The sequence below is a fragment of the Artibeus jamaicensis genome, unplaced genomic scaffold (assembly GCF_021234435.1).
Source record: "Artibeus jamaicensis isolate MK-2021 breed Jamaican fruit bat unplaced genomic scaffold, CSHL_Jam_final contig_540, whole genome shotgun sequence".
In the NCBI taxonomy this organism is placed as follows: Eukaryota; Metazoa; Chordata; class Mammalia; order Chiroptera; family Phyllostomidae; genus Artibeus; species Artibeus jamaicensis.
In genome coordinates this window covers 1,655,022-1,667,573 of record NW_026521879.1, presented here as the reverse complement: position 1 = coordinate 1,667,573, position 12,552 = coordinate 1,655,022, and the positions used below count along the sequence as shown (strand labels likewise).

Below are 12,552 nucleotides of genomic sequence, written 5' to 3'. Positions count from 1 at the left end.
GGAGAGAAAAAATGTCTGCTGGGTGAAAGGGGTTTCCAAAGTTTCCACATGTAGAGTACAGCAGTACTACTAAAAGATGCAATGCAAAAAACTTTAAGAGTGTGTTTGCTTTGCCATCCAATTCTCTTTTACAATTTTCTGTGTTTTTTATTCAAAATATAATTTGCTTTCTAAATGTAATTTTGACCTGGCATACAGGGTTTATAATCAATAACTAACCCCTTCGCCTCTTTGCTTGGTCTCTTATTCTATGTGATTTAGGTACAGCCTTATGTTTAATGTTTGTTGTTTAATTCCTCAAGAAAACCTCCTTCTGGAAGAGCCTTTACTTCATAGAGATGAGCATTTTGCGGCCATATAGAACCCTCTTGGATGGGGTTAGAATGGAATCTCCTGCTTTACTTCCTCCCCTTTTAGAGGTGAGATGAATTGAGGCCCACAGAGTTAAATGACGAAGTGAAATCGTGCTGTTAATGACTGGGGCTGGGCCAGAACTGAGGCCCAGAAGTCTCCAGTTTGCTGATCCTTTTATTATGTTTGGCTAGGTCAGCACAAAATCATCAGCTGAAAATGAAATATGGCATGACTGTCTCTCTGGTAGTCCTTATAGGAAAACCCATACACAGTTTTTTTAATGAATTTATCTTCATTTCAAACACCTGAATTTACTCCGTGTTGATTAAGACTATGTTTAAAAGAAAAACATCGGTCCCCCACTGGTGTAACTCAGTGGATTGAGCGCGGGCCTGCAAACCAGAGGATCTCGGTTCAATTCCCAGTCAGGGCACATGCCTGGGTTGCAGGCCAGTTCCCAGCAGGGGACTCATGAGAGGCGACCATACACTGATATTTCTCTCCCTTTCTCCTTCCTTTCCCCTCTAAAGATAAATAAATAAAATATTTTTAAAAGCTATTTAAAAAATAAAAACATTGTTGTTAATTTTCTTTCTAATAGGATGGTGGGATGGGATGTGGAGGCCTTTCTGCTCATGAGATTATATGTGGTGACATTTGGAGGGGCTCGGTGTTCTGTCATCAGGTCCCTGGCTATCTAAGAGCACCTGCATCCTCTCCCGCAGACATTTCCCCAACCGCACACCCTTTGCTCACAGCTAATTTTGCAAGAATGAGGCCTTCCTTGGCCACTTGCTGCCCAGCCTGAAGAAACAAGTGGCCAAATACGAGCACATGAAACAAATATGGTGCAATTAGTTTGCAGGCACAAAATCACAGATACACAAAAAGGACAATAGATTGGGTTTCTAAAACTGTGGCCTCAATGGTTCTTCCTACTACATACTTATACAGACATAACTCTCTGTGTTTTGCATTGGTTAACAATGCCTTTTTATTGAGTTAGTAATAGTGCTTAAAATAGACATCTGTATATCATCTGCAGGACTGGAGTTCCATGCTATTTTAAATGATACCAGCTCCTAACTAAAATTGTCAAAAAGAAGGACAAAAATTCTACTGAGGGAATCAAAGCTGTGATTTTTGAAATAAAATATGACATATGTTTTCGGAAAAAAACACCCTAAGGCATAAAACTGCCTTTTGGGAGAAGTTATATGATTTGTAATTATAGCTTTGTACTTAATGCAAGTTAGAGTTCAGTTATTTAGTGAATCAGATTGGGCAATATAATGAAGAAAAAATTTAAGTTTGTAATTTAGGACCACAGTAAGATATAAAATCATACAGATGATAATACTAATTCCAGACTTTACAATGCTATAAAATAAAGCAGTTTTGACATAAGAAGAAAAATACTACCCATATTTTCAGTATTAGAGACATTAAAGTGTAAGTTGTCATGTTTTCTTCCTAAAAATATGATTAAGCTTTTATTTACATATTAGAAAATGAAATCTGAACTGTTTTCCTTAAAGACATTCTCATTCAATAGTCATTGAATACATTTATTTTCCCAAATAAGAAGAATTCATTTTTCTTTGTTAAGTAACAGATTTTATTCTTAGGTTATGTCTTATAATTAAATTATTTTCTAAAGATTAGAAATCAACTTAAAAGTTATATAAAAGAAAACAGTCACTCAAGATTATATTAGCTAGTAGTATTAAAAAGATATTTTGACCATCGCTGTGAATTAAGCGATGTGAAAAAATGAATCCAGTTCTGCCAAATGCTTATATCATGCTGTGAAAATCAGATTTTGGAAACAACCTGTGGCCTAAAAAACAATAAGCTGAAGCTAGAGCTCCTAAATAAACTTCCTGCCAATGCTGTCTACCATGATAACATCTTCCAGCAGGAGGGAGCCCTAACATCAAGGACGGAAATCAAAAAAATCCATTCTTGCAAACCACTGTCGCCAATCTCACTCATTTCGTTGGACTCCTTAGGACCTCCCAGGTGGAGCAGTTACCCCTGGCTGTGCCTGAGCTGCTCAAATTCTTCTGTGCAAGGGAGGAGGGCTTGGATCTTGGTTTTAGTTCAGCAACCATTTTAAAACTATTAGACATTGAAAAGGACAATCTCTGCTCTGGAGAAAAATACAATCCAGGGCAGTCATCAGTCAAAACACATATCTAATGCACCATTGATATATTAATACGCATACACCGTGACAGGTGTGCAAATACATATATATTTATATTTATTATGTGCATTATAAAACAAAAAAGAATTATTAGATAAAAATAAATGTACATATATTTTAATCTGAACTGGCTTTGTCTTGTGTCACTGACCCATTCTGATGCATCATTCTACTTCACAGACTACTGATGAGACAGAGAGAAATGTGGAAAACAAGCACTTGAAGCCATGAGATAAGTGCTATTGTAGACATGCATCCAAAGTATTCTGGGAGGACAGAAGAGAAGCTAATCTGGGGGGTGGAGTGGTAAAGAAAGGCTTTCTGGAGGGAAGATACAGCGTCAGGAGAACTGGCCAAAGATGAGAAGACAACTTGTAGGAGCAGGGAATAACGTGGACAAAGCCTGGAGTCCTGCAGCAGTATTGCTGGCATAAAGTGAGGCCGAGAGGCTGGGATGAGTTGAGAGAAATAGGAAGGGTCAGCTTATGGAGGCCTGGAATTGTCACACTAGGATGATGGGCTCGCCCGGGGAGTGCATTTGGGGGGTTTCTCTAAGGAAGTCCAGCTGCTCAGGTTACCAGGGGGTTCCTGCCCTATGGGCCTCTCCAGGGAGGAGCAGGCTCCGCCACAGCTTTGTGTCAGGGCCTGGTGTAAATTAATGCAAATCTAACAGACAAGACCTCTTGAAGAATCTCAGTAATGTATCTTCAACTTTTTGTTGAAGAACTTTTGACTTGGTTCAGAGGAGGAACGGAATTAAGTTGTTTTACGATTCTCATAAATTGTCTTCTGATAAAAAAAAACACAAGACACATTGGTGTCTCCCTTGTATTCAAGAATATATATCTCATTTAGCCAAGAGAATCATAAACTATACCACCTGACACATCATAATGGGAAAGTCCCTCTTTATGCACCGACTGTAATTTATTATTTAGAGCATATGTTCAGGAATGGGGATATGCTCACGTTTGTTAACTGTGCATGCCAAATTGTGATTCGTCCTGCCCATTTGTGAAACTCATTCCCCATTTAAACTGTGGTGTGAAGTTCATGGCAAGGGTAAAAATGCTGAGTATTTTTTCAGACTTTTTAGATGAAGGGAGACCTGGGGTCAGGAGGCCAGAGTGGGTAACCAGGAATCTTAGAGGTGCTCCCTGCACCTCTTAATGTCTCAGAGGCATTTCAGTCCCATCTCTGGCTCGCTCCCCTGGTCTTCCCTGAAAGAGGCGTGCCAGGGAAGGGGAGAGGTGGAAATGCAGACAGTGGCTCCAAAGTCTGTCATTCACGGACTGCTCTCGGCTTAGGAAGGATTGAACACTAATTGGAATTGGCCATCACAATTTCCTGCCTCTATTAATGCTCAATATACGGAATATAATAGCGATCATTCCCAAATGCTTTTTTTTAAATTAGAGCAGACTATTTAAAACTGAATGTGTATTCTTTGGCTTTCTTTGATTCACAAGGTCAATAGACACTCAGTTTGCCCCTACTCTGTAGAAAGCACAGTCCTGAGTGGGTTGATCCAGTGTGAGCAGCCAGACTCCTGCCCTTATGCGACCGAGAGCCTGGGAGCACTAACAGTAAACACTTGACGACATGCTTAATCCCTTAAAGAATTCTGGAAACTGCTATGGAAGAACAGCACAGGGCTCTATGGGAGTATAGAAAAAGGAAACAAGTCAGAGGCTCAGGAAGACTCTGGCACAAGTCACGTGGGCTGAGGTATGTAGGAGAGTAGGAATTAAGTGGGCAAAGAGTAGAGAGTGAAGAGAAAGTGTTTAATTAATCAACATATTTCACATAGTAAAACAATGCATTTCATATGAATGAAAAAGTAACTTGTTACCCTGATTATAAGAATTTTTAAAGTAAGCACATACTTATCTTCATTAGAGTTTTTGAGAGAGACGTGATAGTCACCTTTTGTGTCCCCGGACGGACACATTTTTAGTTCGGCCTGTGAAATGGTTTCGATGTAGTCAGAGGGAACAGGCAGTAACCCACAGGCTTCCTCGGGGTGAATCGGCAAGCCACAGTCCTGCATTAAAATGACAGAAATCAGTTGTCAGAGTAACTAACCTGCCCTAGAGTAATAAAATCTAAAAACTAAGGTGTTCTGTGCCAAATTTTTTTTTATGGATAACAGGGAGCAATTCTTGCTTATTCTTTTTAGTGTATTGATTTATCAATAGTTGTGTGTACTGTAAGTACACGTAGCTTCTCACATTAGAGGATTAATGTCATAAATTTTCATGACAATTTAATGCTTTGGTATTGATATTCATGTACTGCTCTGTCAATTTTTAAAGAAATAGATGCAAGTTTTACTTTGAAAATACCCTGAGTGCTGACACATTAAAAACATGCTATAATGGGGGATGATCTTATCCTCTAATGCCGTGGAAAAGACAGTCACTATGAAAATGAGAGAGAAATGGGAAATATTCTGGAAGAATGCTGACGTAACAGACGGATTTTTAAAAATTGTTTTTATAAGGAACATATGTTCAATGTTCAATCGAACATTTGAACATTGAACGTATGTTCAATGTTCAATTACAGTTGTCTCCATTTACCCCCACCATTCCCCCCACCCCAGCCAAATTAACAGATGAATTTTATTTCAACATTTATTAAGGACACATGATGTGCCAGAAATGTAATTAAATACATGCATTTTATTCAGAGCACGGTCACACATTTACACAAGCAGGTGACACCTTCAGGCCATGAGCATTGTGGAGGCCCATTCCATCCGCACCAAGCACCGCCTCTGCCCTCTGACACGCAGGGGAGGTCAGCGTTTGTTGGCTCTCTGGAACCTGTCTCCTCATTGCTTCTCTGCTCCAGCAGGTTGGATCACTCTCATTTTCTCTTAGCTTGTTCTTCAAAGCTATTGGCACCTGTACCTGTCCTATGTCCTACCTACCTCACCTGGTTCCACAGCCACCCTTCTCACCAGGTTCTCTCAATTCACCATGATTTAGAGCAGGTAAAAATGCTGTGATCTCTCCCAGGAATGTTCTCCCTTAATTTTGCATGGAGAGTACTTTTTCTGTTTTAGGCCTCAGCAAGGCCTTCCTGAAATCCTCACACAATTACAGAGCCCTGTTTTTGTCTATGTCGGCACCACGTGTCTCCTTCCTGCTACCCACCCTTGGTAATTAGGTTTGCTGTTTGAGTCTTTTCCACGAGACTGAATGTCCCATGAGAACAAATAGTTATTTCACCCCCACACACACCCAGTAGTTACCACACAATAGGAAAAATAAATATATTTGAATGCATACAAGGTTAGAGTTGTCTCTCTCCTTATGTAATAAATTCTCAATAATGGAAGTAATTAATCAGTTTGATGTCTTCTTTGATCTTTAACTCTGCCTCTAGTGAGCAATTCCTAGTTGCCTTCCCTCACACTCTCAAACATCCTGACCCTCAATTCAGATTCCCAGGTCTCAAACACAAAGATCCGGAGTACTAAGGGATGGCAGGCATGGGGTGGTATACAGCTCCTTGAAATCTTGATTCAGTAGACATATTTTCATGTTTAATTCATGACTGAAACTGGAGTTTAAGATCCTTATTAAAATTATAGAAATATGATTTGTATTAAAATGTTCGTTATAATAAAACAATTAAAATAACACAAAGTTTATAATGCAAGGAGTTTTTAGTATGAATAAATCATCTGAATGAGGGTGTGTTTGTGTATGTGTGAAACATCTATCTATACATTTATTTTTAGTGAAGGCTAACCTTTTTTAAGGCTAGAAAAATGGCATTATGTGTGTATCATAAAAAGATAAAAAGATGTTTATGTTAATATTATAGAGAGCAGTGAGAAGTAATTACCATCATATAGTGCCAATGGGAGTGTAAATCGGCTCAGCTATCTCAGAACACAATGTGCACTAAACCTAACAATCCACAGACTCCACAGCCTTGAAGTCAGACTTTAGAGCCCACTCCAGAGAAACTGTTGTGACATGCATAAGAACATGTATGAGGACAGATAGAAATGAACTAACGTGGAGAAATTTCTAAGACACATAATGAAGAAAAACCTGAAGAACATATTTTGTTACAGAACAATATATACCATGTGAGACAGACCATGAACATATTACAACATCTAAAATTCATGTACTTCATACTAAGTTGTTGCATTCAATGATTAACTATATATATTATTCATTATATATAATCACATGTATATGTAATAATGTTGGAATATTTCTAAAAGTCTGGATTTAGTTAAGCTTTTGCCTGAAAAAGTTTATCGTTTAGGGTCTATGTGGTGTATGTTCATAAGCACACCCCAGTATTCATCCGGAGGGCAGTAGAAAGAGAGTTCAGACTGAGTCTCGGTCTTGTGTGTGGAGGCCTTGCATGTAATCGGCAAATACCCATCAACCAGAAAGATGCCCTGTGGGAACTACCTCAGTCACTGAGACTGGGTGTGCAATACTTCAGATTGGCCTGAGTTGCCTCCTTTCTGAGGAGCTGGCATCTGAAATGAAGGCTGCAGATAACTGGGAGGTGGGAATTCCAAGAAGCAACTGTATGTCAGAGGCATGAGGTGGAATTTATCTGACATCTTCAGTTAAAACAAGTTGTTTTTAAAAACATGCTGACGAGCTATGTTTTAATATCAAATCGTGTCATCTTCTTGAAGATGGCACCTCCAAGTTAACACAAAACTCAGTGGAAGAGTGGTTCATTCATAATGTGGTCCTAGGTGTTGTGGATACATCTTTAAAAGACAGAGCTTTTAAATTAATACCTACAATGTGTCAAGTGCCATACTGAGAATGAAAGGCCCTGACCTCAGAAGACGTGGTCTAACTGTTCAACAGAAGATTCTTCTTAATCTTGAACTGAAATCCACATCTTATTTGTTTTAATTACCCTCTTAACTGTAGCTTAGAAGAGATTTACTGTAATGATACAGAAGCATGTGCTGATCTGATTTTAAAGCTGCTGAAGCACATGACTGGCAATAGAGAGCAATGCCCAGGATCCTGCATATGGGCCCATGATAATAGAATAAACATAATGCAGGATGCAGAAAAGCAAAGTGTGGGTGGGAGCCAGCTGAGCGGCCACTCCTGCTACTTAAAACCACGGCCTGGTCTCTGTTTGACTCCTGTGTCAACCTCAGCTCAAAGTTCCCATGGGCACCTGCTGTGCAGTCATCGGCATGTTGCCTTACGGGTTCTAACTAAGCAGCCACATCTCTAGCAAATTCCAAATAAGACAAGAATCAAGGCAATATTGCAAAGGATAGACAAAGCAGAGACTAGGAGAAGGACAGTATATTTTGAAGTAAATAAAATTTAAAGTCACACCTGTTTTTCTGTGGTTTAGGCCAAAGAATATTCTATTATATTCTGCGCTCCCATTAAATTTCTCCTGAGTGGTTAAGCTTTGTCTCCAGTCCCTATTTCCTATTCCTTTATGTTTTGGAAAGTCAGGGCAGCCTGATGGAGTGGATATTCATCGTTTTCTAGGTGTAGCCAAACAATGTAAGCCTTAACATGGAATGAAACAAAGTGTATACAGACTCAGGTCCAGAGAATGGCTGACAGAGTTGAGGGAGTTTTGAGAAGACAAAGTGGTATCAGTACAGTTGGGTGGGCTTTGTGCACTTGTCACGGGATGAGAGAACAGTGGTGTACACTGGAAAGAGCACCACCATGTGGAGTTTGACTTGTGAATTTTAGTTTTAGCTTTGCCATGCACTGGCTGTGTGATGTTGAGTAAGCCGGCTGATTTCGTTTTCTCACTGTAAAAGGGTGAAAGGTGGAGAGAGAAGATGGGGAGGCTACATTAAATGATTTTGGGTACTGCAGCAGACAATGTCATGGGCCTACACAGTATCTATTCTCCTTTCTCCCTTTCTAACAGAAAGACCTTTGTTTGGTTGTAGGAAGCAATGTATCTAGCATTAAAAAAAAACCACCCAAACAAAACTCTATTTCCCAGTCTCCTTTGTAGCTGGACATGGCTGTGTGACACAATTCTAGCCAAAGACATGTGAGTGGAAATGGGCTATAGATCTCTGGAAAAGTTTTGCTTCCCTGATACCATTTTTTCTCTGTCATTCTGTTTCCTCTTACCACTTGGAACGCAGATGTGAGCCTAAGGGAGGAGCAGCCATGTTGTAACCATGAGGCAACCATGAGCAGAAAGATAGAAGGAATTGGGCTATGTATTTCTGCACTTCCTGCTGTGGAAGAAAAACAAATTCCTACTTGTCAAACAACTATAAACACAAAAGATGCAGCCATATTTCTCTCTTACTCTAAGAGTCTTAGGAAACTTACTCTTCTCAGTCCACATAAATCTTTTTCAATATTTCTTTAGATCTTAAAAGTGATTACTTCGAGTAATTAAAAAAACTTAAACAATCTTGGAGGAAAAAATTAATTAGTATCTCTCATTTCTTCTTCACTGGTGTGATTAGTAATTTGGTCAATTTCAGGCATATTCAAAAACACTAATGACAGCTTTTCTGATTTTAAGTGTCATCTCTTGGAGCTCCAAGTCTAGATGCATGGAAAAGGCAATATTTTGCAGTGTTGGTTAAAATGACATCAACTCTAGAAGGCTCCACGTTTAGAATGTATCATTTTGTTGGAGATTTCACAAATTCCTGAGCAGGCTGTCATAGTTCTCAGTAGAAGTCAATAAGATAATTAACAGGGGTTTTCTTGTTCAAACATGTGCAGAGTATGTATGTTTAGTACACAATTTAAAATATAATTAACTTTTCATGCAGTGCTGCATTGACTAACAGAAGATACTGAGGTGCCCTCGGTTTTGCCCCATGTCCTACCTATGAATACGTGACCACTGTTTCTTGTTAGTTTCTCTGAAAGCCCATTTAATTTCTTACAGAGTAGTTAGTTACAAAGAATTAATAGTACTTCTCATTTTAAGGTGATATTGCTATATTTTTAGAGTAATACCAAATTGGACTATTCGATCTGGCAGGTATTTTTAAAACCTACTTTTTTGAGCACTGGCTGGTATAGCTCAGTGGATTGAGCATGGGCCTGTGAACCACATGATCTCGGTTCGATTCCCAGTCAGGGCACATACCTGGGTTGCAGTCCAGTTCCCAGCAGGAGACCCATGAGAGGCAACCATACATTGCTATTTCTCTCCCTCTCTCCTTACCCTCTAAAGATAAATAAAATATTTTAAAAAAAACAAACTACTTTTTTGGCCCCATGGAATCACTCTTTAAGATGAACCAGTTCTTTCCTTTACTCGTTAAAATGAAAAACTCCCACCTAATGTGAATTTTAAAATATACATTCAGCTCTGACTGGTGTAGCTCAGTTGGTTTGAGTACTGTCCCTGTGGACTGAAAGGCTGTTGGTGCAATTCCTGGGGAGGGGGGGGCACATGCCTGAGCTGTGGGATCAACTCCCGGTGGGTGTGCGTGAGACATGGCTGACTGATGTTTCTCTTTAGCATGGGTGTCTCTCCCCCTCTCTCTCCTTTCCCTTCTGTCTAAAAAAATGTCAATAAGCATGTTCTCAATTAGGATTAAAATACAGTAAAAGATTTATATTCTTTATGAAAGGCAACTTGGAAATATCTCACAAGTAGAATTATAATGCTAACAATCTATCCCACAAATATACTTTATAAAGTCTGCAAAGATTCATGTGCAAGATAATTCACTACAGTGTTTCATGTCAAGAAAACTCCACACAACTCGTGTTCATCAATAAGGAACCTACATATCCATATAACAGCATATCTTGTAATTCTTAGAGAAGAAGGATGCAGGTAAATATATATGATACATTATTAAAAGCAATAAAGAAAGTTGCAGGACAAAGTGATAGATATTATACATGCTTGACTGCACACCTCTGGAATGATACACACGCAACTGTGAAGAATGGCTGTCTTAGAAGATTAAGAGATGGGGAGGCAAAATGGAACTTCCAGTTTTTACTTATTTTTGAAGATTTTGCCAGTAGTATGAATCATGCTTGTATTTTTTTTAATTGCATTATTATTATTATTTTTTTAATTTTATTTAGTTACTTTTCAAGTACATTTTTTTTTAATCTATTTCTCCCATCCCACCCCACCCCCCCGCCCGGTCTCCCCCCTCCCTCCCATTTCCCCCCCCCCAGTCCTCATCTCTGTGTCTTTCATACTTGGTCCTCAAAATCCCTCCCCCTTTTTCCCCTTAAGTTCCCTTCCCTCTCCCCTCTGGTCGCTGCCCACTTGTTCTCTATTTCAGTGTCTTTGTTTTTATTCTGTTTGCTTGTTTGTTTTATTCTTTAGCTTCCTGTCAAAGGTGAGATCATATGGTATTTGTCCTTCAATGCCTGGCCTATTTCACTCAGCATAATGCTTTCCAGTTCATGCTTGTATTTTTTAAAATACAAATTTAAGTAAAGAAAATAATATTTAAAAAAGTAAAGTAAAATCAGCTCCTTTGAGTTATGTTAGTTTCTTAGGGTTGCCCTAACAAAGTACCACAAACTGGGGGCTCAGAGCAGCAGAAATTTTCAGTCTCGTAGTATAATTGTCTTGCTCAGAAACCCCACGTTAAGATGTCTGCAGGGCTGGTTCCTTCTAAGGGTTGTGGAGGATTATCGGCCAGCATGATCACCAAATATTCTTCTGTGTTGACAAAAACAGCTTTTCAGAGCAAACATAAATAAAAGGTAATTGAGTAAATATTGTAGGGTAGAAGGATGAGCATATGCAGTGGTTCTGAAGCTGAAGGAAAATGCGGCCATGCACGTTCTGAGTAGATGGTGTGTGGAGAACAAAACAGGAACTGAGCAGAAATCAGTGCAATTGTTTTACATCATGATTATCATCCTTGGCTCATTTTAATGACACAAACTTCAGGATTGTGGCAATGAAGTAAAGTCCTATTTTTTGTTCTGTTTAAAAGTTCTTATCAGATAAATCTCTAAGCTCTATCTCCTTTATAAAACTTATAAAAAATTTTACTAAGTAGCTGCCCTTTTAAAAGACAGTACAAAATGAAATACCTTTACTGAGAAGACATTTGGACTTAGTTTGTTCAAATAAAACATTTGCTGTAAAGAAGGTTAACCTACATAATTGCCTTGCTTTGAATTTTGACAAAGATTAGAAGTTAGCTAAGCTATTCTACTTTTCACAGGGAGTAGCTCTAAAAACATTGTTTTAAAAGTGCTTGATGTTACCCTGCCTTAGTAAGAGTTTACAGCTAAGTTTTCAACTTATTTAAAAATAGAATTTGGTGTTGGGTAGCAAAATCATATGTGAAAAGAGCAGCTTGACTTGCTGTTTATGTTTGGAGTTCACGGTCTTATAGCGCATTAGAATCCATGTAGTAATGAGCCCCCATATGGGATAACACTAATTGTGTGCTTCTTTCCTGAAGCAGACATCAGCTGTGGAGTGGCCATACGTTTTACCATCTAACTCAGGGAAAAGGAAAATCGGAACAAATTTTAAGCAGATGAATTGGTTCTACTCAATTAAGTTTATTAATGCGAATCAATATTTGGAATACCTTTTTAAAAATTTTCTCCTACATTCCAAATGCTTGAACTAATATGTACTTTTTTTTTAATCTAAATGACCCCCAGATTAACTAGGATGGGGACAGCATGACTCTACTTGCTGGAGGCCACTCTGAAAGGCACCCTCTATTCTCAGTTTGGAAATACAGATGAGTCTGGACTGTGTAGACTTCGGACTGAAAAATCCAGTGAGATGGGGCCCGTGAAATGACTAATGTTTCCCACTTCCGGTGAGCTAGGAACTCCAGGGAAAGCAGCCTTTGTTGTGGTCTTTCAGCACTTCTGGTTTGGGGTCCAGATGGAATCCAGAAGGGTAGATGTGAATGCAAATGAAAAGAAAGAATCAACGTTTGTGTATTTAAACAAAGAAGTGTAGAATTGGAACTGAATGTTCGACCTTGGGGTCTTTCATGCTCTGAAGAATTGGAT

The 12,552-nt window shown here is 38.9% G+C and overlaps 1 protein-coding gene across 4 annotated transcripts in view; it reads right to left on the bottom strand.

Annotated features, from left to right (window-relative positions):
* Window positions 1-12,552, bottom strand: part of CPED1 (cadherin like and PC-esterase domain containing 1) — a 296,506-nt gene that overhangs the window by 45,475 nt on the left and 238,479 nt on the right. For all 4 annotated transcript variants that reach the window (XM_053669962.1, XM_037139671.2, XM_053669963.1 and 1 more), the window contains one exon: window positions 4,490-4,607. In XM_053669962.1, coding sequence (XP_053525937.1) covers window positions 4,490-4,607 — 118 coding nt within the window. The remainder of the gene's footprint in view (window positions 1-4,489; window positions 4,608-12,552) is intronic.